This window comes from Bolinopsis microptera, chromosome 6 (assembly GCF_026151205.1).
Source record: "Bolinopsis microptera isolate Bmic1 chromosome 6, MBARI_Bmic_1.0, whole genome shotgun sequence".
NCBI lineage: Eukaryota > Metazoa > Ctenophora > Tentaculata > Lobata > Bolinopsidae > Bolinopsis > Bolinopsis microptera.
In genome coordinates, this window is record NC_087077.1 from 3391341 (window position 1) to 3417678 (window position 26338).

Here is a 26338-nt window from a genome sequence, read left to right on the forward strand (position 1 = left end):
ATTGATTGGGTGTAAGGTCACGAGATTATGAACCTGAGCTGAGGTCACGTGGCTTGCTCTCCGAACTCGAGCTACTCGATCAGGCTTTATATGGAATAATATAGTGTATAATCGCGTGTAATTGGATCCAACTATAGGAGCTGCGCAATTATTGCTGCATATTGATCAGGTATCACATTCTGAAACCCAGCAGGCAGCTGGGCCAGAGATTTGAAAATAGAAGGATTTTTTGTTAATGAATATTGAAGCGAAAATCATGTAACCCTATGTTTTTGAGGACGCCGAACACGATGAAACTGGTTATAATTATCATACTCGAGGGCAAATTGCTTTAAAATGCACCTGAATGTCATAGATGTTATTATAAGCTAAGCGCCTGAGCGGCTTATCGGGTGGCACCAGTCTCTGCCGAATCTCAGTAATTGTAAACAACGACGCCACTAGTTTTCAGCTAATAATCGGGCTTATGAAGGAAAGATCTCAAGTTCAGAAGACGAAAGAAATTTATCCAAATATGGATTATTCTATGAGTACGGAGTAGCCAAGCCTGCAGCCTAACAATTATATAATGAATAATTCGTTTATTGAATTTGCATCTTTAATGCTGCATTATATATGCTCATTTTCCACTCTATTGCAAGTTAATTATTATTATTATTTTAACCCTTGCACAAACTAATCATTGAGGATAAGACCGAGTTTGTCTGTCTATTTCTTACTTGAAGTAATACTTCTCCAATCGAATTAGATGATAGCGGTGCTTTATTGAAATAATGATCACTGGAGGTCCAGTCAAAGTCTTGGGTCGCAGACTGACATTAAGCATAGAATCGTCTTCGCAAATTCCACCTTATAGATCATTTCCGCCAAATTTATAATCTTACGCGACGTAGACAGGATTTTCTGCAACCTGGCCTCCTATATTTACATTGTTTTATTTACGTTGTTTTATTTATGTTTTTTTATTTACGTCGTTTTATTTACGTTGTTTTATTTACGTTGACCACGCTTTATTTACGTTGACCACTCTTTCACAGTTTGTTATTAAAATGCAATAGTGGCCAAATGTTTTAAGCATAATCTAGAGAGGTGATAACCGTCGAGAAATCGCTGATGAGGGTACCTTAGAATTTACTTCCAAATATTCGCGTTTTATTCCTGCGAAAGTGTGTAGGATCAAAAATACACCGGACTGTGTAATCGATAATTCGCGCAATACCACGCCGCGCTCCTATTGGCTGATAGCAATTTTGGGCTGTGACGTCACTTAAGTGTTAAGACCTATCTGCACGCGCGTCGCGCAACCTCGTGTCAGCATTTTGTTCTGTTCTGTTTTAATTACGTCGTGTTACCTTAGCGAGAGCGGTACCTTTGGTTGCGTTGAATTAGTTTAAGTAACGATTAATTAACTCTCTTTAATAGTTAAATGTAACTTAGAAAGGCTTTCTTGTAGTTGTAGAAGATATTTCTATTTAAGCCAAGATATGCTACTTATAAACCCCTCCGGGTTAGAATAAGATTCTGATAATCCCGGCTCCCGCTAAATAGATTCTAATAATCCCGGCTCCCGCTGTTAGTTTTTTCCCGCTGAATAAATAACCCCGGCACAGCTTCTATAATCCCGCCCCGCTAATTATGGCTCAACAAGATTTGTTTTGTTTTGATATTCCATGAGAATTTCAAATGCGCACTGTCACGTGTTTTGATGACGTGTATCACGTGACTAACTACTACGACGCGCATTGGTAAAAAAAATGTCACGTGACCTATGGCTTAACGTAAGAACTATAAATACACATGATCTACGTATCGGTCTAATTGCAGGCGCTGGCAAAACTCAGCACACTGCTTACATTACCTAAACTCTTACATTATTTGGACCAGTTTCCAGAACTTGTCTCGACGGTTACATTTGTGCGGTTAATTTTGTCGTGTTTGATATAAGCCATGTATTATAGTCGTCTACTTTGATGACGTTCTGACTGAAGGACTAATGTTCCAAGATAGGCTAACCGCCAATTTCCAAACTGTCATAGTACCTTATTTGTATTATTTGGTCTAGTCCCAATTCCCTTTCATATTTTCCATACAGATCACATATAGCTAGAAATAAGAGTAAAATGTCAAAATTTGATGGTCCAAGCACATAACCCGGCGGTGTATAATAACCACATAACACCGGCACGCATAAGAGTAATATTAAACTAACCCTCGTGCTCAAGCACGTCGGGTGATCTTTTCCATCCATAATCCCTCGTGCATCGCACTCGCAATTATTCTAAATTTTTCCCGCGCGTCGCGGAACAATAGACATAATAACCCTGCGCATGCCGGGGGATTATGTAGTGTTCCTATACTAAGTATGCTCCGCTAACAACAACCCACTTTACTTTTGTTTTTGACTGTTTGAACCCGAACTGGCCACCATTTAACCTCGCCAATATTTCTTTATACAGAATAAAGAATGTATAAGACGGCAAGGCGCCAGAGCAGATCTAAAAATCGATTGATGTAGTAAAAGACATTTTACTAGCTGGCCCTTGGCGCCTCTAGTCCTATCTGAGTGCGCACGTGCGGTTTGACATTGCTCGTGTTCCTTTAGTTTTTCACTCATTTATAATTTACCGTTTTGAGTTTGCTGTGACTTGAGTGTAAAGCGCAACAAATGTGGATGTGTTCGTCTGCTATGCTTGGTATAATATTTTGTGCTGTAATAGTTGAAAATCTGGCTTACGTTATAAGTAGTGTCTCATTGCGAGTTAGAACTTAAAAGCTTGCTGCTAGGTGCTTGTCCAACTGGAATGAAGACATGCATTTCATACCTACCCGATCCATTTTTATTAGAACCGTGTTGTGTTGATATGACATGTTGATATATCAACTGTGGTACAATACATGGAGTTGCTAGGTGTTACGTTGGGAGCTATAAATATACATAATTTACATGCCTTTCTGTGACTTCAATGTTCCATCTATTTCAGGTGTATCTCGGCTCATGGTTATGGTAGGGTGATAATTCTTTTTTCACCCGGTCATAAAAAGACTCCTCTCCATTGGTTATACGCTCGTTAGTATCGTAAATTGTTAATGTATTCTTAATTAGTAATTTAGTCGGCTCGCACGCTCATTTTACCTGTATTACTATATGCGCGGATCAGAGCCTAGCAGGTCCCATAATTGACGTCACAGGTTCAAATTGTTTTGGCTGGATATCTCGGCGCACGAATGGAATACAACTTTGCGGATTTCACTAATATAAAGTGGTTTATACGATTAATGTAATAGAAGGATTTGCACGAGAAAAAAACTTTTTTTAATGTCCCCTCATCCTTTAACACGAAAAGCTAACGAAATGGCCTTTTAGAACGGTCGTGATCCGACTAAACTTTCATGCCCTCAGGGCCTATTCACAAGAATTTTAAAAAATTTGGGCGAGTGATTTAGCTGGGATCGGGCGTCAGGCGTATTATCTTAATCTAACTATTAATTAGCTGCATTATTCATGTCGCCTATAACTGTGGGTGGTATAACGACCTCATAGAGCCAATACTTTGATTTTAAATAGCTGAGTTTGCGGTGCCATGATTTTCGAGTGTTTTGTTTAGGAAGCAAACTTGATTATCGCGTGTGTTAAAAGCGGGAAAATATTATAAATGTATTTATATTGCCGGGATAATCGCCACACTAATAATCGCCACACTAATCATAACGTTTCCAGTGAAAATTTTGTATTTGTAATTACGAAGAAAAGTTATTGAAAATATTGCAATGAGGCATTGGACTGAGATACATAGTTGAGCGCAGTGAGAGAACCATTGTATTTATAATCACGCATAACTCAAAACATAAACGGTCCGCGGCCCCGCTCGGATTGTACTAAGTGTTCTAGTTTCTCAAAGGTGTACCCTAATTAGTAGCAATTTGCCACCATTTCGTTCCGAGTTTATTGTTAAGGACTGCGGCACTGGCAACTTGTTTTGGCAATTTTCCAGGCGTATACTTTTATTGTGCTCAGGTGCTGCGTTGCACAATTACACTGCTGGAGAGATAGCCCTCTGCCTCACCTTGCGAGTGTGCCTGTTTTCGTTGTACTTCTAAAGTAATGTATATCTCAGCTATGATATCTAGCACACTTTGCCCTGTTCAAAAAGGGTGTCACGTGATCGACGGTCCCATGTGACTGTTCTCTGCAAATCCCCGCGGAGGTATTTAATCCGCCGGTTACAAAATTTGAAATGGCAGTGAATCAGTGCAGTTTGAGTACCAAGTGTTATCATTGATTCTTACTATTTTCCCTTGCATTTTGTTATATTCATCAGTCTCGCTCACAGTTAACAGCTGCCGAATTAGGCCCTTAATTCGCCGCCGAGTAAAATTCTAGGCCATCAATGTAGACGGTAGATAACTCACTGCTATCAACAGCTCACTATTTTTTTAAACTGTCAACGCTTCGATTTGCTGGATATTTCTACTACACTTTCAACAATGTTCTGTTCATTGTTTGAACTCAGTTTAACTGTAAAGGCTCCCAAACGGTAATTTATCAAACTGAACGCCAGATGGTTAAAATTAAACGCAAACGCGGTAGCTTTGAAAGTAAACGGTTAATTTAATCCCATTTAAATATTTAGTTATTAGATTAATATAATTATAAGTTTTAATCTCATAATATTGTTATCATAAGACGTCAGAGCACGGTTCAATGCCCTGAACCAGGTTCTATGATGCAGCTAGTGAGCCCACGCCACACTTGAACGGAGAGCAGACCACGTGTGGTATACTAACTACTATAATACCAGTCTATAATAGAGAGGGAGGTCAGATGGTATGAGTCAGCAAATGTTGCTGTTTATCAATACTTAAGATGGATAGTTTTGTTACTTGAACGTGCATATGGGAGATTTATCCAACAGCTGGCTAAAGTCGGGAAATGGGATGACGCACATTGTGCGAATTAGATTATAGAGAGAGGGGCTAGCTTAATTGCTCGTGGAGCTTAGAGAAGAAATTACGAACTGAACTCTTTATAAACAAAGTGCTGTCTGGCTAGAATGAGCGTTGTTGTTAACTTTGAGCTGGAGCGAGTGTTATACTGAGTTAGTTACTGAGACCAGGGCAGCTTTACACTGTCGTTGGAGTGAAGAAGACGTTGATATGGGATTGTAGTTCGGCTGTAGTCGGTTAAGTTATATATTTTTTAATTTATTCGTTTTAATGTTACATGGAGCGGTTATGGCAGAGATATTTTGGCATGGCTGTTTATAATTCCCCTGTGTGCTGACTCGTGCTATTTCCACAGAAAGAACTATACGAACAGTATTCAGAGTCTGTTGAGTCCGCCGATCTCAAGTCAGAGTCTGAGGTTCACGTCTTCCAGTCTTTGCAATTCCTCAGAAAGGTTTGTCTAAGTATTTCATCAGGTTTTAGTTTAATTAGCGTAATTTTGAAATAATTAAATTGTACGTCCTTAGTTACAGTTTTTCTAGCAGAAATCACACTTGAACTTTCGGAACCAAAAGATGCGCAGCAGGAATATTTACATATTATTTATAATAAATAATCCTCCCCCAGATATGTAACCACCCCATCTTGATACTGCCCAAAACGCACGAGAAATACCCCAAGTTGGAAGGTGCTGACAGTTATACTTACAGTGGTAAACTCATGGCTCTCCATCAGCTCCTTCTCGACTGTGGCATCGGTAACTAAGAGCATTCTTTTAACTTCGATGATTCAAGTTTGAATTATAGATAAGAGTTTAGTAACTTTGTTACCACTTGGTTAACATTTGGTTAACACTTGTACTTGGTTTATAGTTAGCACTTGGTAAATAACCTAAAGAAATAGCCTAATTAACACATAATTAATACCTAATTAACCCCAGGTTCCCAAGTGGTGTCGCCCCACAGAGCGCTGGTGTTCTGTCAACTGAAGAGCATGCTGGATGTGGTAGAGAGGTTCCTCCTTAAAGCGCAGATGCCTAATGTATCCTATCTTAGAGTGGATGGTAAGTTGAATCAGTGTTATCAAAGATATTATAATTCATTCGTCTTAGAGTTTCTTTTTGTACGCGGTGAATATTTTGTAGTATTAGTAAGTTAAGTTATAGATTATAGATTTATAATATCAACAATTGGTACTGGTAGAATAATTCTTCTAAGGATCTAGAGGGGCGAGCACAGGTAGACAATAGGTGAGTTATAACTATGCAGTGGAAGTGGAACATCAAGTTCTGGTCTGCGTGAAAGGTTCGGCGGATCTGCACCTGGGAAGAGTGCTAAATGTATCACCTCAGAGGGGAGGGGCTGTGAGACAATGTAGCTAGAAGTAAGGGCTGTGAAACACAATGAGTTTGCCATTGTTGAATCTTCCGGACTGCACCTGGGAGATCTAAATATATCACTTGGTTATAGGGCTGAGTTGTTAGATCACAAATTAATTGTGGTTTTTGTTGTAGACGTTGAATTCGCACTTAGAAGGAAGGAGGTGGGTGTCTTAATTATTATCCGAAAAAACAGTTAGAACCGTGAAGGGCCGGGGCTGGTGGGTCTTATGAAAAATTCCAAAATTACACTTAGTCGACTTCACGTACAGAAATTAATACTTGATCCCCCCGAAAGAAGCTTTACAACTACCTAACTACAGATTTCCCAGCCTCAGATGTCAACAATTTTTCCCGATTTCTGAGAAATGCTAATTTCTCAGAAATCGGGAAATGCTAATTTGTTATAAAGGGAACTTACTCGGGTAGTCTAGAACCCGAGTAAGTTCCCTTTATATATATTAGTGGAAATTCGAAAATAACTTATAACCCTTGCATCCCATACTGACAGAATTCGAAGATTTATAATAGCCTCGTTTTTACCACTCTGTCGATAATTAGATAAGGCGAGTTTCCCTCATTTTCCTCTACAAAGTGTCTTCAAACATAATATTATCACCCAAGAATATCCTCTCGGTTGAAAACACTGTTAAGGCGTCTTTGTAATCTTTGTAAGAATTAGTCCCAGTAATACTAATGCTGGTCGTGCGCTTTAACTGTTGTGCTGTTTTGAAGCAGATTGTCAAGATCCAATTTTAACTCAATTTCGTGGGAGTTTGATTAGTTTAAGGAATTATAGAATGGAGTTTGATTCAATTTGGCTTTAATCAAATGTTCGTTAAATTCATTAACTGGGAGATTGAAGATTTGAAGATCGTGGGTCGAGCACTTCCGTCTGCTTTGTAGTTGAGTTACTCTGCGGTGCAAATTTAATTTTCCCGATATATGAATCAGCGAGACGGACAGTCTGCCAGTGTCCTCCAGACAATCGGGTAACCAGACACCTCGGTGCCAGTATAACTGTGGTTGAAAGCTGTATTCACAGCTTCAGCATTGAGATGTGGTCATAATTTACATTCCACGCATTTGACAACAGGATTTAGGAACCAGCCAGTTTGTAATCAATAATTGTCTGGCCTAATTTTTGTATACTGTTTAATAGCCAGTATTATAGATGCCAATACCATTATAGTAACCAGTATTACAGTTACCATTATAGTAACCAGTGCAGTATTACAGTAACCATTATAGTAACTTCTTAAAGCAAGTTGACCATGAAAAAGATTATCATTATATATTTGACTTCACTAATTTGCAGAATTATACCTCCAACGCACCTTTATCAGGATCGACCCCAGCAGCGGAGAGGGTACCTCTGGTCAACAAGTTCAATTCGGACCCTTCCTACGATCTGCTACTGCTCACCACTTCTGTGGGGGGTCTTGGTCTCAATCTTACAGGTTAGCAACTGCTGAACTACAAAGTGTATTATGTTAAATACTTAGTGTGTTTAAAGACGTTTATTATAACTTTAAAGGAGTTTCGCACAAAAAATCAACAATTCGAGTTACGGTCGGAATTATTAGTTTATTCCGCAACTTTGATTGCTCGGATGTACTTTTTCACACCAAGGACTAAGCTTTTATACGAGTTAGAGTTCCTTTTGTTGGTTAAATTTCAACACTCCTTTTCTGACATATCAGAAAATGTATGTTTAATTGTGATATTTTCAGTCATAAAAAATCGTTATATCAAAGAAATACTGTCAAATCTGTATAGGAATCTCACAATTGCTATTGTCAAGATCAATAAAAAACATACTAGATGATAAATAAATTAAGTTGATTATATTATGAACGTCGGGCCATCTGCATCATCACGTTTCATGTCTGACTGTAAGAATAAAAAATATTTAAATTTCAAACCTACAATTTTTGAACAAAATCTTATCCACCGTTACCAAGACAATACTTACAATTACCAAAACAGCTCCAACAGTACTAAAGGCATCAGGAACGCTTTTAAAGAAAACAATCTGAATAATGTAAGCAAAAACAATGTCGCTATTCTTCATCAATAATCCAGGACCTGATTTCTCTATGGTAACTCCTCGATTAATAAAAAACAGTGCAGCGAAAAGAAGGAGTCCGCCACCAAAGAGAAGAGCTCTATCTCCGTAGCATCCAGGAAGAACAAATGCATCTCCAGCTATAGCCTGAAATGCGAGACCATTCACTGAAGAGAACAACGATACAAAAATGCTAACCAAAAAGGGGCTAACTTCAGTTCCAACTTTTCTCATCAGACTGTAAGCTAGCCCAACCAAAATACTTGCAGTAATGGGCACGAGAGGAAAAAATGAGCTGTACTCTTTCTTTTCAGTTTCATCGGGGACCCCAAACAAGAACGTTGGTTTTGCTATCAGAGAAATTCCTGCCAAGCCAACCACCAGGGCAACAAGTGTAAATATGCTCAACTTTTCTTTCCAGAGCACTCTTGAGAAAAGGGCTGCAAAGATTGGAATAAGTGAGGCCAGAGCCTTGCTGTCTCCATAATCCATTACCCGAGCTGACCAATAAGTAAGTATTCCATAAAACCCACCCAAGAATGCTCTAGGTATGAAATATTCAGCCTTTCCGTAAAAATGAATGCCGCTTTCTTTGAAGAACAAGGTTGGTACCAAAAACAAAATGACGAATGTGAAGTTTATAAAGGACAGTTGCCCGATTGGCATATTCGGTATTATTTTAGCAAAAGAAAAGACAACCGCGCCGATCAAGCCTGACAAGAATAAAAGAATCTTTCCCTCCATCTGTCTGTACATAGTTTTAAATGCCAGACCAGAACACTTTGCTCCATCACCCTGACCCTGTGAATTTTCACGCTCTATTGTCTCAATCTCTTGAACCTTGGAGGCATCGTCACATTGTGAGGACTCTTTATTGGTTACCGCTATTTTGTTCGATATAACTGTCGTACCGTCAGTAGAGCTCTCTTCTACACAAACTGCCATTCTTGCTGAAGTGACCTGGTAAGGGCAGATATTAAGTTCAGATGAGAAATATAGCTACGTAATATAATGTCAACACCATCTGCAATCTGCATTATCCATGGCCGATAGTGTGTAACAGTACACCACGGATAATATGAAAGTTTCACTTTGACAACACTACTATTAAGGGTATTAACATGTTTCCAGTGAGGAAGGGTCTGTTGGGAAAATTCGAATCCACCAATGGCAATAACAGAGACAGCCTCGTCCAAAACGAAAAGCACAATGATAATATAGCATTTATAAAGTGCAGACAGATCAAAAATAAAAGGAAGTGGAACACTGTACTTGCTATGAAGAATTTCTAAATGGCAAAACTGAACAGTAAACATTTGAATAAATGTGGAGCAGGACATGCATGTGGTAGATAATTCAGGGATATTCATTAAAACAAATCTTCATGAACAATTAGCTCAGAAGACAGCTGCAGCACATGTTTTTTATCGCGTACGTGTAAAATACAGTACGTGGTATAGTATAGTAAAGCATAAAATTAGACGGCAACTTTAAAAGAGAAATGATAAATTCATTACACAAAGACTGCCCACTCTTTAAGAAAACGACGCGAATGTGTGATTGAGTTTTTAAACATTATATTCGCGTTTTTTAACATCACTTGGGGTCCAAATTTTGGGCACTAAAATTCTTATTCCTTAGCCTATTTTTATCTTTTCATGCTGATTTGAAGGCCATTTAAGCATTTGAATCAGTCAAAAAAGTTTAGGTTGTTTATCTTTTACGGTTTTTGCGGAAAGTCGTTTTAAAGTTGATGCCGTGCTGTCAGTAAAATGGCACGGAATGGGGGGGTACCAATGGCATAAATGGCATAATGGAGAATTGGCCAAACAAAAATTCCATTTATGCCATGAAATTTCTATGCCATTTGATGAATTTTATGCCATTTGTCTCCATTCTATGCCATTCGAAATATGAAATTTTAAAACTTTGAACTGAGAATTTAATAACGAATTGTCTGCACCCCACTAGTACTGTCCACCTTTATCTCTATTTATTGTACTAGTACAACATCTATTTTCACCCATTAAATTCCTCAAAATATCCCTAGCATTGGGCATTATTGATTATAATGACGTTCAATGTATATCAATATGATATAAGAATTTGTTTGATAGTGGACAAGTGACCGGGCAGTATGGCATAGTTGATAGTACACGCTACACACCATATAACAGAGAGGACAGTCGACTGGGCTGCCAGACCTTGGGTCAGAAGTGATATGACCACCATATACGTCATCAAGTAATTAACATGCAAGCTTGAAGCTTGTGGCGTATAATTAGTGATGTGATCCATGGATTGAATATAATTGACCTATAAATGGCTAGATCTGGGGTAGAGTTCATATGGACTCCGGATCCTGAAGAATACTGGCGAAATGATTCCAGAACTCTAGGGGATATGTGGGAGGAACATATCAAAGAGGATACATTGTTCGTCTCTTCTCGTAGATGTGCAGCTGGGAGGAAGAACGAATTCAAGAGTGGTCTTGACCCCTCTTGGGGGCCGGATCAGTTTTCTGACCCTAAGTCTCCCAATGGTCGACTGAATGCTCCGATCCCAGTCAATCGGATATCCAAATTAACAGTGGAAAACTGTAACATTACCAACTCGATTAAAATATTATTTGTTAATGATGTGTACAGATGTTTCGTGTCGGGACTGTGTTCATGTTAAAGGTTTTTAAATTTAATCATTTTCATAAGATTGATAATGATCTGTAAACATGTTTCGAATGGGTAGCCTCTTAAAAATAATATTCATTGATATCTCGAGGAACCTGTATATTAGTATTACATAACAGTTCACCAAATGACCTGAAATACTTGCTTCCTATTAAATACAAAATGATGATGACATAATATATGCTTAAATATCTCCATATTCACTGCTGCATAGCAACATAGCACTCCTTTATTAGTTTTCTATAATAACGTTAATCTAGTATAATCTAGCATTTATTCGGGTTTTTTTTTCATCTGGTCGCTCAAGAAATATGGATGCGATAACTATTAACTATGGCCCATTGAATGGAGAGAAAGAATGTGTACAGTGCATTATCATTACATGAAGACACATCTGCAATTGCACATGCACGTGGAAGTACAGTTTTGCATCCTGCAGTTCACCTCAAAAAGGTTAAATCTACAGGCCAGAAAGCAGAACGAGTGAAATGGACTGGTGATATAATAAGCCTAGGCAAGTTGGCAAAAACGCTGGACAGGGCATCGAGGGACTGCATTCGAGAAGGGAAAAGAAACAATTTCCCTGTGTTCGCCGCAGTCGCAGATCCAGAAGAACAGAGTGGGAAGCCAATCGTCCATGGCCAAGTACTTTCTTGGGAAGCTGTAGATGATGAAGCTGGATGCCTCGAGGATGAGGACGACTTAGCTTATGAGGTAGAACCTGAAGTTGATGATTGTGATGTTGGAGAAACGATATCAACAGATAAATATGGAACAGTTTCCTTCCGGTCTATTGAGACACTCACGCTCAATGGAGGAAGAAGCACTTTATCAACAAAATCTCGTCTTTCAAGATTCAAGGGGAACGCGTTTGGAGTGTCTTCTGATGTTCGCATATACAATCAACCTGAATGCGGATGTTCAACAGTTTTGAAAGCTGGCAGTACAGAAACTCTTGAAGTCTTCAAATCTCAGCAGGACTTTGCAACAGGAGTGGTTAGATTTATTTCTTATTATTCATGCCCGATGAAGTACTACTGCCAGGAGTATAGCCTAATCAACGGATCTTCTAATGTTTGGCTACTCGTCTAAGACAAATACATCACATGCATTGTTCCTTGATGACATTCAAAATTGTTGTGTTGTCAATATTTGTATTGTGTACATTTTGAACATCTCACAATTTGCTTTTCTTGAATAGTCTTGAAAATGTTTGGTATATGTTTAATATAATACATTTCTATTTTATTTATTTGTCATATGAATCTTTAACGATCATTCTATTCCAAGCCTTATAAAGCATGAAACATGTCTATTATTCAAGTACTAATAATATTTGTGAATTTAAAGTCATCCTAAAGGTCAAATATGAAGACCTAAATTCATGGCATAAATTGGCATAAATGGAGAATTGGCCAAACAAAATTTCCATTTATGCCATGAAATTTCTATGCCATTTGATGAATTTTATGCCATTTGTCTCCATTCTATGCCATTGGTACCCCCCCCCCCCCCCACGGAATACGGATATATAAATAAATTTCACTAAAGGCTTAGTGGCGCAGTTCGTTAGTCGACCTGCCTTACTCGTGAAGTCGTGATATGCTGCTCAATCACGAGGTTGCGGGTTCGATCCTCACCTGTGCCACTAGCCACATGGGGTGAGCGGCGTTGCCGTTCTGCTAAGGGTTCCGATAAACCTATGCAGCCCCCCGGTCTACTCAGCCGAATGCTCGAGAAATCGTGTGTAAGGGTTCAATAAGGAGCTGTACATGATCAATACAGCGGAGCCACGGGCGAAGAAAGTGTGGTATAATACCTTAACTGTCGCTGGCCTTAGTTATCGATCCTTCGGTTTCCTGTAAGTGCTGGTGCCGGCCATGGTTGTCCGAAGTAAAAGAAAAAGGGTGGTTTTCATAGATGACTCTGCTGCCTTGCAGCTAAACAACGTAAAGTAAAGAGGAACCAAATAAAGACTTGAAACCTTCTGTGTATGTGATACGAGTCCATGGCTTACAGATCATTAAATGATCAATAAGACACCCATGCAGTGAGGGCTGGAAATAAATCACTTGAAAATACTAATTAGTTACAAGATTATCCTCCTTGGTACCTGCAAGTGGTACTCGGGGCTTTTTCTTGTTTGAACTGAGTCCACCTAGATCACGTGATCGATAAACCAGCTCACGTGATAAATAAAGCACATTCCAGGAGCGGACACTGTGATATTTGTTGAACACGATTGGAATCCTAGTAAAGATCTTCAAGCTATGGATCGAGCTCACAGAATCGGACAGAAGAAAGTTGTTAACGTTTACAGGTAAGATTCTTTTAGATACGACGATCTAATAACTTATCTAGAATTACAAATTATTAAAATTAATTATCTTGCAATTTGTCGTCAGACGTCAGTCGTTAGTCCTCATAGTTAATCTTTACTCATACAACCGTAGAGCAATGTGAAAACTTGCGAATTAGATTATCCAATATAAAAATATAATATTCATTGCACCTCATAGAGTCAGTGTCAATATCACAATTTTTGTTTAAGTTTCACTATGTCCATGCCAATCGTTCGTTACACCCGACAATTGACATTGCCTTAGTAAAAGTGTAGTTTATTCCTAAGAATATTATCATTTTTCCGAGGCGGGAATTTAAACCTAGCATCAATTTTGCATTTTGATATAAATAAATTTGTTATGTTGTTGACAATGACAGTGACACTGCCCAATTAATAGTGCTGATTTATTTAAAGACCCCCCCCCCCCCCCCTGCCCCCTTAACATTTAAACAAGTATAATAATACTCTATAATAAGCTCATTTTAAAAACTCATTTCAGATTGATCTTTTTTCAGGCTAATTACCAAAGACACTCTCGAAGAGAAAATAATGGGACTTCAAAAGTTTAAAATGAACATTGCTAACTCAGTAATAACAACAGTACGTATTCAAATTACCAATAATTCTACAAATAAATTTTTAATCATTTGAAAACGTGTATTTTTCTTTAAACAAGGAATCTGCGTACCATACACTGTAAAGTATTCTTTTGGTTTATAAACATTTCCGTCCTCATTTCTCGATTGAATAACTTGTCGATGACCGTGGTTAATCTATTAGCCCCAGCTGGGGCATGAAGCAAATAAAATTATAGCTGACAGTTATTACTCTCTTTAGGAAAACTCTTCACTGCAACAAATGGGTAACTCCGGATTACTGGATCTATTCAATGGTAAAGATTCTGTCGAAAAGAAGAATAAGAAGACTGATCAGTCTAAGAAAGGTCAGGATTATTATTCCATATTTGGAAGTCGCCGAACTGTGATTATAGATATTTTAGTATAGTATATAACCTAGCAAATTCTGAATTACAACGTTTAAAATTGAGTACAAAATTGCTTTTTTAAATTTAATGCTACTTGAACTTTTATACACAGTGTGTATACATATGAGCTGATCCTTATCACGATTCTAGTAACTGATGATAAGAGGCATTTGTGAAAATTTCATTTTAAAATTACTTGTTCGTTATTAATCTAAATTCGGTTGTCGTGTCACGCAATGACGTGATTTATCTTCCGCTTATCTTGATATGTAACTGTAAAAGTTGATTGTTTTGAGTTAAAAGTTATCAGGAGTGCGAAACTGATTTGTTGAGCCGTTTGATTCAAATGAGGTTCGACCAATGTAGTTTGTCGCTCTTAAAGGCGATTTATTGTTCTATCAAAGCCCCTCGTGCATTATATTATCTCCTTGAACTTTCTTCAGCTTTAAATGAAATGAGATAAATTGACCAGAGAATAAATCTCTAATTTTCAACAGCTTCAAAATATTTCCTTGTGTTTGAAAACCTGTTCACTAGGTCTGGCGGGTGTGTTGGATGACCTGGGTGATCTCTGGGAAGATGATGAGTACGAGAGGGAGTACGATATCAGAAGTTTCCAGGAGTCCCTTCACGGGGAGAAGAAGGAAGAAATCAGCTAAGGAAGATTCTTAGTTTTAGCTGCTTCTTTTTTGAGAAGATTTATAATTTTTATTTTACTATTTCTTCCTTTCTGTGAAGATTTTTTAGTCCTTTAAGTTAATCATTTGCTTAAGATCAGATAGGTTTATTGCCAACTGGACTAATTTTAATAGAACGCCAATAATATTAATTATATAGTATAAGGTCAAGTTCGGAGACAACCTGTACATAAAATCAGTCACTAATTACACTCATTTCACTGCCATAAACGGAAAAATTAATTATAATTCCTCTGAAAGTCCAAGGGGTACAGGCTCTTCAGATATTATACTCCAAACCTTTCTATAATGATATCTGGGTTCAAAATTTAAATAACTCAACCTTGGTGGAGACAGTGGCCACCTGAAAATTACAAAAATAAAGGAGCTGTAAATCACTTATGAAAAAAAAATTTACTCCAAATTTCACAATTTAAAGTTACGTAAGACAGGTGGGTACTCAAAAAGTGCCGGTTGAGCAGGTTTGTCTGCTCAACACAGGTGGAGCAGCTCACTGACTACATGAGCTAATATAAGTGACTAGAACTAACCCTCTCATGCTTTTTAATTGCTCCAAAGTCCTAATATTTAATATTATGGGTTATACCAATCATATTTCATAGAATAGGATCCTCAGAATCGGCTCAACCGAGGTGGAGACAGCATAACATGCAGTTCAAAATCTGTTATTCTGTAGTTTAGGAGCTGTAGAGTGACTGTGGCAGTCCATTTGCAATACCAATGATTCTAAATCTTCTAACAACTCATATTACAAGGCATCCTTGCTGAAAAGTACACTCAACATAGGTGGAGACTCAAATTTGGCAAATTTGGGCGTAAATTTGACCTCAGAAGTCAAGGTTCTCCACCGCGGTTGAGTGGTTGATGGCTAGTTTGATGAGTTGTATACATGCTAAAGGGTCACCCAATGTTATTTCTTCCAAAAATCAACTGCCAAAGCTCAACTCAACCCGGTGGGGCCAGTTTTAATGCATTTTTTAATGTTTTAATGTTTAATCAACAATTTCTCCACCTTGTTGAGTACCTTTTCACAACTTTGATAATTTTTTCATTTGCTAGAACACTTTGCTTTAAGACAGAAGGGGTAACAGTTTTATGATCCCCTACAGTAGCAGTTAACAGAGCAGATTAGAATTAGTGATAAAACCAATGAATTTAGGCATGTTTGACAGGCTTTTTACTGTTTCTTAATGAAAGATCTCCACCCTGTTGAGCGTCAATGGAAAAAACAAAATTTAACGGGAAGTAGAAAAGTCCGAGACGCAACTTTCTAGCTAACCTAGAACTCTCTAAACCTTTCTCCACCCCCGGTTGAGCAGCTTTGAAAAGTGCATTTAATTTCTCCACCTCGGTTGAGCACTTAAATAAAATATTGATAAAACTATCAGATTGCAAATTTGATGTAGTTTGTGTTACCAATAACCTTTTCCACCTTAATCAAAAGTTTCTTCAACCAGAGCCAGTCTCCACCTTAAATCTCCACCTTTTAAGGGTTTGTTTAATACCACCTGTATCTGCTCAACCGTTCAACCTTTTAATTTTTTTTTTTTACTCAGAGAAAGTCCTGAAAAATGTCTTGTCAGCCATATAATCAAGGAGTTTCAGTCTGTGTTGAGCTGGCTCCACCACACACTTCTAAAAAAGTAAAAAATGTACAGGTTGTCTCCGAACTTGACCATAACTGTTACATTTTGGTATTTTATTATTCATATTATTAATGAATTTTACTTCTTAGTTATGAGGTAAATTGTGTGGATTTTATTGGGTAATGTTACGTTTAATAACGGCTAATATCATTTAAAATCATTTTGGTTATAAATTTGAATTTGTTATTTGATGGTTTGCTAAATTATTTTTATCGATTTATATCTACATTTATCTTTAAGATTATGATGTTTTTACACTTATCGCGTAATATCTATAGCAGATTAATTAAAAAGTAACGCCCAAGTAAAAATAAAAATAATCTACCCTTTTGTGAGCCGAACGCGTTCCTGCTTGGGGCAGCCCCCAAGAGAAAGAGCGCTGAAAGTAAGTCCTAGCAATGATATACCGTCAGTTTTATTAGTTTAGTGTTGGAGGTCATTCGTCAGGTGACCTCCGACCGCGGGCCGCTCTTGGTTGAGGCCCGCAATGTTTATTGTTACGGAATCATAATTCAATCTGTGTGTCGGAGCCCGGAGGGTAGGGTGTAATTACATTAAGTGAGCGTTTGTAGTCACAATTAGTATAATTACAGTTTCGGAACGCGCCGATCACACTCACCAACACGTGGACACTTTATAATTTAGATGCTAGCTATTAGCTAATTATTAGCTAATTGCACGCTAAAATTGGTAGGAGTTGATCATGAAATGTTTAGAGTGTCTCCCATTTGAACTTTGGTGTTTGCTATTGGTGAGCTATGGAAGGTTATGTAAACACTAAACATTCTACTCAGCTGGCCACACAAACTAAACAAATTAGCTAATTGCACGCTAATAAGCAGGATTGATCATGAAACGTTTCTGATTGTCTCTCATTTGAGCTGTGGTGCTTGCTATTTCCATGGAATTCATCTCACATCTGAAATGTTTTAATCTCACATCATTTTCAATCATTTGATATTCGATCATATTTTAAACTAACGAACAACCACTTTTGTTTAGCTATGAAAGGTTATGTAAACATTCTACTCAGCTGGCCACACAAACTAAACCAACAAAGACCGTGAGTTTTCATATTTAGTTCTGTTGGACCGATTTGACCAATTAGAATTTTTGAATTACACTGGTAATTGTCAAAAAAATAAGCATTTAGCATAGTCATATTTATTTTCATTATTTCCAATACACAGTAATTTCATAGTTATATAATTAAATATATCAACAGGGGTGTATGAATGATTTTCTTCATGGGGGGGCCAAATTCTAAATTTTTTTGGGCGCTTCGCGCCAAAGCCTGAATTTCGAGGGTAAGGACGAAAGGAAATTGCAGCATGTGCGGTATCGCGATTTTTCATGTTTGCCGCGACAAGTCGCGATTTTTCAGATCCTGGCTTCACGACAAATCGCGATTTTTTCAATTCTCCGCGTCAAATTGCGCATTTTCCTTTAAATCTGAGGACCAAATTCGCGTATTTTCCTTCAAATCTGTGGACCAAATATCACGTTTTCTATAATTAGAAGAAAACTTTTTAAAATAAAAATTTTCGGTCCGAGTCATTCTCGATACGTACCTCTGAAAGCAGAGCTCCCGCTTCCGAGCTCGTATTGCGAAGGGGAGGCCTGCCTTCCGAGATCGCATTACAAAGGGAACCCTCGAGTCCAAAATCGTATTATATCAAACTTCGAAAACTGAAAAAATATTTTTGTCTCATAATAATCACGGTAGCATGAAACATGAACAAAAGTAGTTTTCAAGAGCAGACGACCCACACTACACTCCCATATCGGGAAAAAGAGACTTAGCAAAATTCTTCGAAAACTACGAATTTAGCATATCAGAACAATGTAAGGATACCTTAGATACCTTTATAAGAGAAGGCTTAGCAATAGAACACACTAAACCGAAAATCAATAACATGTGTGGAAACGGTTTTACAGACTAATTTCTAGTACACTTTTACTACGCTGATCTGAGGGTTGTAAACTTTCTCTGTTGTGATTTTTTCTTATTGGCAACCCGATTTTTCTCGCATGGATGTGTACACCCCTTTTCTATAAATTTTGCTGAAATTTTCTTCCTAATGATAACCCTGATCTTTGTCGCATGTATGTTTACTTTCCTAACCCTATTACCACACTCTCTGGTTCAGAGATCAAACCTCCCCTTTTCAGTGTAACCTTGATAAAGTCCAATGCGTGACGAAAATTTGGTTTTACAGTTCACTTAGTTCCTTGTTTCACTTTGTTCGCAGTTTTATTTCGGGAGACGTGAAGTCTAAAATGAAAGCTAAATTCGTCTCAAACTCACGCTCAGCCTTAAGATCTATTTGCTCGATACCTGCGGCTAGCAGTGTTATAGAGGCTGCCCGAAAACTGTCCACCCTTACCCTCAAGAAGACCAACCTACAACAGCAGCTAGACTTCCTCAAAACTTGCAGAAAAGAGAAAGTCTTCCCTAAAAACATCTTAACCCTTAAACTCCCTACTCTCCACCAAGCCTTCAAAGCTAAGTTTGATATAGATGGTCAACTGCGCAGCCTACCCCCATCTATCGTCCCCAAATACCTCAAACTTCAAAGCAAGATCGAAAGAATGACGAACACCATACATTGTTTCTTCCTCAAAGCTGAAATCGATGAAAAATACCTTGAAGTTAAAAGATGTACCCTTGAGATTAACCACACCCTTAAAACGCTACACAGTGTAGCCTCACCTCGAGAGACCAGATACATCAACAGAGTTATAGAACAGCATACCCAAAAAGAAAGGTGTGAGTCACAACAAAAACTGGAAAAGAAGCTCAAAATCATTAAAACAGCGTGTCAAAAACCAGAAAACAGCAATGTATCGACTACACCCAACCTCCACGAAGATCAAGGAGATAGCAAAGCTAATAACCCAGAAGAATCTACCAACAACCCAAATGAGGAAGCCCCTCTGAGCTCTGGAGTTATTGTAACTGTCCCCAGCACATACAGCAACGCAGCTACCAACATCTTAGAAAAAGGAAGGAATTTCAAGATTTCTCCGGACAATGGGAGAAAACTGGAAACAGATTTCCAGACTGGAGTATGGAGGATGATTGCAGCAATGCGATACAGCAACCCTGCATACGAGTTCGGTATTCCCAACCCCGCGAGAAATCCAGACCCAGACCTAAACACTATACTCAGCCTCAAACAGGTTGTATCGAGATTCGATAAGGACCTCGCACCCCCACCAAAAGCCATACCACCTGTTGAGGAGACTATCAAACAACTTAAGTGCTCCATGGAAGGCCTAAAACACGATCTGAGGAAGATACACATCCCCAGGAACTACCTTAAAGAAGATCTCGAGAGCCTAACAGAGGCGAAAACGCGGGAAAATGTACGGATTATCCTGACCGACAAAACCAACAATATTGCTATCATGGAAAGAGAACTAGTGGAGCAAAAGCTAGCTGACCACCTGCGAGAACCTGCTTACAAACTATTAGAAGAAGATCCCACTAATAAGTACGAAACAGCAGCAAACAACCTGTTTACCGACATATGCATAGATCTTGGAATAGATGTCACGAAACCCCCCATCAAACACGTTCTAAGCAACTACTCGTCGGCCCCAGAACTCTACCCAATGGCTAAGGATCACAAGCCCAGCTTTCCCAACACCAAAGTTCGAGTAGTACAACCTATCAACAACAGTGCTATAGAAAAACTCGACATGGTAGTGAGCAAAGTACTGATACAAATTAATCAGCTCCTCCCAAACCGAGTCAAAAGTACAAAAGATTTTCTCACTAAGCTCCGCAAAACTTATCCTGACAACATCACCGTAACCAGTAGTGTCAGTTTCCAAGCATCCCTTGATGTGGAGAACATGTACCCTACTCTACCCACTGACGAGAGAGCTTTACAAGTCATACTATCGTACATTGAAGATTACAAAGAAAATATTAACCTGTACGGATTTTCGCCCTCACATATTGTCTCCATGCTCGAATTTGTCCTACACCACACTTACATCAAAGCAGGCGACAAATACTACCTACAAAAACAGGGTATCGGCACTGGGTCCCATAGTTCAGGCGCATACGCAGAAATCATCGTCGACTACACCTACAATATAGCAGCAGAAAAGAGTACCCACAAGCCGGAGTGCCTTTCCACGTACGTTGACGACGCCTGGTTACTCTGGAAGTCAAGCGCCGAAGACTTCGAGGAATTCAAAGCCAATCTGAACTCTGTTTGGGCCTATGTAAACTTCACCAGCGAACTTCAAGAAGATAGAAAGCTCATTTTCCTTGATCTCACCATTGAGCTAAAAGAGAACAATGAAATATCCTTCACTCACTACCAAAAACCTACGGCTTCTGGAAGATATTTGCATTACGACTCACACTGTAGTCTAGTCACCAAAACAAACATCATCAGGTCGGAGACTAGGCGGATAGTTCTCAACTGCAAATACAAGGATGACAGCTGGGCATACCTCGAAAAACTGAAAACTCACCTGATCGTAAACTCCGGATATCCCAAAGAAGTCGTGACAAAACACATGTTACAAGCTCTAGAGAGACTAGAAGTACTAACAAGCTCGACCCCACGAGAACCCCGGCCAGAACCCGACCTTATCCTGAAGATACCGTACATTAACGAGAGCTTTACCAGGAGAGTCAACTCATCGATCAAACAACTGGGAATAAACGCCAGAGTAGTGACACAGGCGGGGAAAGCTGTCAGGAGCATCATCAGCACACCATCTAAAGACGAGATATGCGAGTGCGAACTCTGCAAGGCAGATCTCAACTGTACCACCCGACACTACGTGTACAAAGCAAAATGTAAGAAATGCGGAGATCTGTACATAGGAGCTTCAAGACGACCTATTAGAGGTCGAATCTACGAACACGAGTCTAGCTTCCGACTCAACAACAGCAGGACCACACTAGGATACCACGCTGCTGAACACCGCAGAGCAGACGACCCACACTACACTCCCATATCGGGAAAAAGAGACTTAGCAAAATTCTTCGAAAACTACGAATTTAGCATATCAGAACAATGTAAGGATACCTTAGATACCTTTATAAGAGAAGGCTTAGCAATAGAACACACTAAACCGAAAATCAATAACATGTGTGGAAACGGTTTTACAGACTAATTTCTAGTACACTTTTACTACGCTGATCTGAGGGTTGTAAACTTTCTCTGTTGTGATTTTTTCTTATTGGCAACCCGATTTTTCTCGCATGGATGTGTACACCCCTTTTCTATAAATTTTGCTGAAATTTTCTTCCTAATGATAACCCTGATCTTTGTCGCATGTATGTTTACTTTCCTAACCCTATTACCACACTCTCTGGTTCAGAGATCAAACCCCCCCTTTTCAGTGTAACCTTGATAAAGTCCAATGCGTGACGAAAATTTGGTTTTACAGTTTACTTAGTTCCTTGTTTCACTTTGTTCGCAGTTTTATTTCGGGAGACGTGAAGTCTAAAATGAAAGCTAAAGAAAACTTTGAAAATTTTTGACTTTGAAAATTTTTGACTTTTTTTTAGAAGCCTAAATTAAAAAGTTGGCCCCTTTTTGGCCCCTTGCCCAGATTTCATGGGGGGGGGGGGGGGGGGCGATGGCCCCCTGCCCCCCCCCCCCCCCCCCCCCCCCGCTTCCTACACCCCTGTATATCAATATTTTACGTCAATTGGTTATTACAGATCCCTTGTTGTTTGCTTGTGCTAGGCCACTTTGCGCGAGAAGACGCAAAACAAACGAATGTTTGGGGGGGGGGGGCAGGGGGGGGCACCGGAGTTATTCAGACAGTGGACTATCAGATTATATATATGAAAGTATGAACTCTCTCTACAGTCCAAACAGACCGCAATGAGTACCCCTCCCCTAATAGTAATAAGCTTATAGTATTACATGACAGTGAATATCGAGGCTAACCTAATTATGAGTTATGTACCATACAGTAATGGGAGACAGCGAGGAGGGAGAAAAAGTGATACATTTTATGTCACATTTGTGGTACAAAACCATCAATTAAGCCACTTACCACCGGCTGATTTAAAAAACATTAACCATGTGGCTTGGTCATGGTTTTTCGGTACTGTACCGAAAAAAAACCAGTCCCATAACTCTAACCGTTTTCTTGATAAAGCCGCTCGGACATTACACGCGCACAAACAAACAGAATTTAACAGACACACATCTTGAGATTATTATTATAAGATACAATATGCGTCCCAATTCCATTTTATATTTTCCATACTGATCTTTTATTGCTAGAATGAAAGGTAAATGTTAAAACGAATAAGCCCTAACACAACATCCCAGAGGAGTTTATAACACAAAACGCCGGCATGCTTAAGGTAATATTAAAATAACCCCTCGTGCTAAAGCACTTCGGGGTTATTTTCATAACAATCCCTTGTGCTTTGCACTCGAAATTATTATCAACTTTTCCTGCGCTTCGCGAGAAAAATTGAAATATAATCCCTGTGCATGCCGTTGTTATGTGTGTTGTAATGCGATCTCGGAGGGCAGGCCTCCCCTATGCAATACGAGTTCGGAAGCGGGGAGTCTGCCTTTAAATGTACGTATCGAGAATGACTCGGACCGAAAATTTTTTAAGTCAAAGATTTGAAAAGTTTTTCTGGAAACCACTTTTCTCTACAGTTCATGTTATCCTGATCATTATGAACCGAAAATATTTTTTTGGTTTTTCGAAGTCTAGACCTACTCCTCGATATACGATATTGGAATCGAGGCTTACACTTGTAGTTGTTAAAATTAAATACGATCTCAAAGGGCAGGCCTCCCCTATGCAATACGAGTTTGGAAGCGGGGAGTCTGCCTTTAAATGTACGTATCGAGAATGACTCGGGCCGTTAAATTTTTAAGTCAAAAATTTTAAAAGTTTTCCTGGAAACCACTTTTCTCCAGTGTTCATTTTACTCTGATCATTAAGAATCGAAAATGTTTTCAAGGACCTAGCCCTCGAGAATTTTTCCTGAAATTAATGAAATTTCTGATTGATATAGAGTTCAGTAGCCTTTCTATGATTATTAATATTAGATGTTTTGGAGTTATCTGTAAGGTCATCTGTAAGGTCATCAATACCAATCACCAGTGCACGCATATCGGAAAGGAGAAAGGCTGACTTTAATAAATTGTTATATTCTGCAGCATTTTCTACATAATATCGTAAAATTTAATTCAGCTCCAAAATAGAATTTCTAATTAGATCATGATTCATTTAGGCATCTTGTTAAACCAAAGATTTGATTAAAATTTCGGAGCTCGCATTCCTATCTCAATAATAATACGCTTATTGTAGTTGTCTGGAGATACCGTACCAGGCGGGATAGGGTTACAACTGTGCAGAACACGTTTCTCCTGGGCCGGGGTCAATGTTGAATTTTTGCCTAATGATTTAAACACAGAATGATACACTATCAATTGAGCACACTTGTTCTTTGTGCAATGGCTTCTTTCAGTGCGCTAAACGATGAATGAGGAGCAAGGTTCTTAACCCAATGGTGGCAAAATTACGAGATAATCGAAGATCTGTCCAGAAGAGGTCATTTCTTTTGTCTGCGGCACAAAATATGTAGATTAGCTGACTAGCTGTGAGGATAATGTTGCTTTGGTTTAGGGTTCAATGTGAACGTTTGGTAGGATGACTATTTCGAAGTACACCATGGAGTAAGCCTTGACGTCAAATGAATTTTCCCGATCAATCGTATGACTTTAGTGCTGCAGTGACAATTTCCATAAGCCGTTTAGCGTGATATTATTATTGTCCCTTATTTGCAACTCCTTATAAGGAGATGTGATTTACTTTTACTTCAGGGCATTATCACAGATTAAAGATAAAGTGCAGCCGCTGAAAACTGATTCCGTGGAATTGACACGTCATTGTAGTGAATACGATACCTTAAGTGTCCTAAAAATAGATTAAGATAACTTTCAAGAATTCCCTTTGTACCTTCGTTCTTTGTAAATCGACTAGGAACCAATTTGATTTGTGCAGTCTTTTCGACACAGTCCAGCTCAGCTCAGTGTAATTAGGGTGGGGGCAAATGTCTATTTAGCTCATCGAGTCCAAAAAGGACAAAGATATTGACGGACATAACCGGACATATTTTCTTTAAGCCGATAAATTTGGTCCTGCATTTTTCGGAAAAAGCATTTGTAACTAATGATAATACTTTAAATGAGGAACTGATGAGATTAATTGAGATTTCAAACATGTTCATTTAAGCGGCAGTAAGCCACAAAACGGATATGATCCAATTCGCATTAAATTGTCTCCCGATATTTGTATAGTGTATACAAGCCGACAAGACGTACTTTCTCAGTCATTTATAATTTCTTTGTCAACTTTTCAATTTATTCTAAACCACGAATGGCCGAAGTATGTATGCAAATTTTCCAAAAAAGTTTCGCTTTAAATCACTGATGTCCCTTTTTGGACCTCTCATGTCCCATTATCTCGTGGAATCCAAAAAGGACAAGGAAATTAGCGGACATGTCCCCCCCCCCCCCCCCTCACTATTCTGCAAACAAGCATCATGATGGATTTAAAGCAGCTTTTGAATACATGCTTCAGACCACTGTCATTCCTAACAAAGTTTTTGACGAACCAAAAGAAGTTCTAGAATCTAGATTATCCTAACCAGCTATAAGCCCAAATCATTCTTCTCGGTCCCGTCGATTGCTTGAATCTATAAACTCTCATGTTAAACACAAGAAAATGTTTTCTCCAATCTGTAGATATTTAAAAACCAACAATGTCTCCATGTTGAATACAATGAAACACTGTGACTATTGTTGAGACATTGTTTACAACATTGCAACATTGTTTGGTGCCCTAGTTACATTGGATGCGACTTTGTTTAACTATTGTACTTGACTGTACACAGATTAACAGCGCGTTATATCTCATTATTACCTCCCTCGTGACTCCCTCGTGACGTTTACCTCGCTCCACAGCAATATTGCGGTAGTTGTTTGATCTGTCACCTGACCACGGCAGCAAGTGTTCAAGCTGTCTCCTAATAGCAATTTCCTGATTACTTCCTGTCTCTAATTGTTGTCTCAATCGTTTACATCTTTTGTAGACAGTGCGCTGTATATCCTGTAGGCAAGGTGCCAGTCTCTAACATTCCACAAGAATCTTCAACTTCCGGGTGGAAAGTACCCCGCCCAGTTGGGGCATTTTGAATGTAATTCTTAAGTGTTGTTTAAATGATCACGTGACACAGGACAAACGAAAGTTGTCAAGCTGTTTATTGCTGTTGAATTACTTCCTATTTTGAAAGCTCCAATATTTTACTGCTTCAAGTGAAATTATTGAGTGCTGATATGAGGTGTTGTCGCGTCGAACACAGCCACAATTATTGCCTCAAGGGTACCATTATCTCTGCACAGCACCGCAATACAGCTGCACTGGTAATGGTATGTTCTGATAACAGTTAATCAGTTTAATATTTGCCTTTGTTATCAGTTTCGCGAGCACTTTGCAATGTGCACAAGACCTCAAATAACTTTATTTCATCTACCAAAAATTTGGGGCTCTGAACGGCTCTGAATACAAGTT

The 26338-nt window shown here is 38.8% G+C and overlaps 1 protein-coding gene across 1 annotated transcript in view; it reads left to right on the plus strand.

Moving 5' to 3' along the window:
* The window catches only part of LOC134817052 (TATA-binding protein-associated factor 172-like), a 63806-nt gene extending 48650 nt beyond the window's left edge, over positions 1–15156 (plus strand). Inside the window, exons 34-41 of the mRNA XM_063826135.1 lie at positions 5300–5398; positions 5572–5701; positions 5885–6007; positions 7669–7782; positions 13289–13397; positions 13937–14021; positions 14259–14364; positions 14944–15156. Of these exons, the coding sequence (XP_063682205.1) occupies positions 5300–5398; positions 5572–5701; positions 5885–6007; positions 7669–7782; positions 13289–13397; positions 13937–14021; positions 14259–14364; positions 14944–15065 (888 nt within the window). The 3' untranslated portion in view covers positions 15066–15156. The remainder of the gene's footprint in view (positions 1–5299; positions 5399–5571; positions 5702–5884; positions 6008–7668; positions 7783–13288; positions 13398–13936; positions 14022–14258; positions 14365–14943) is intronic.
* The last annotated feature ends 11182 nt before the right edge of the window (positions 15157–26338 follow it).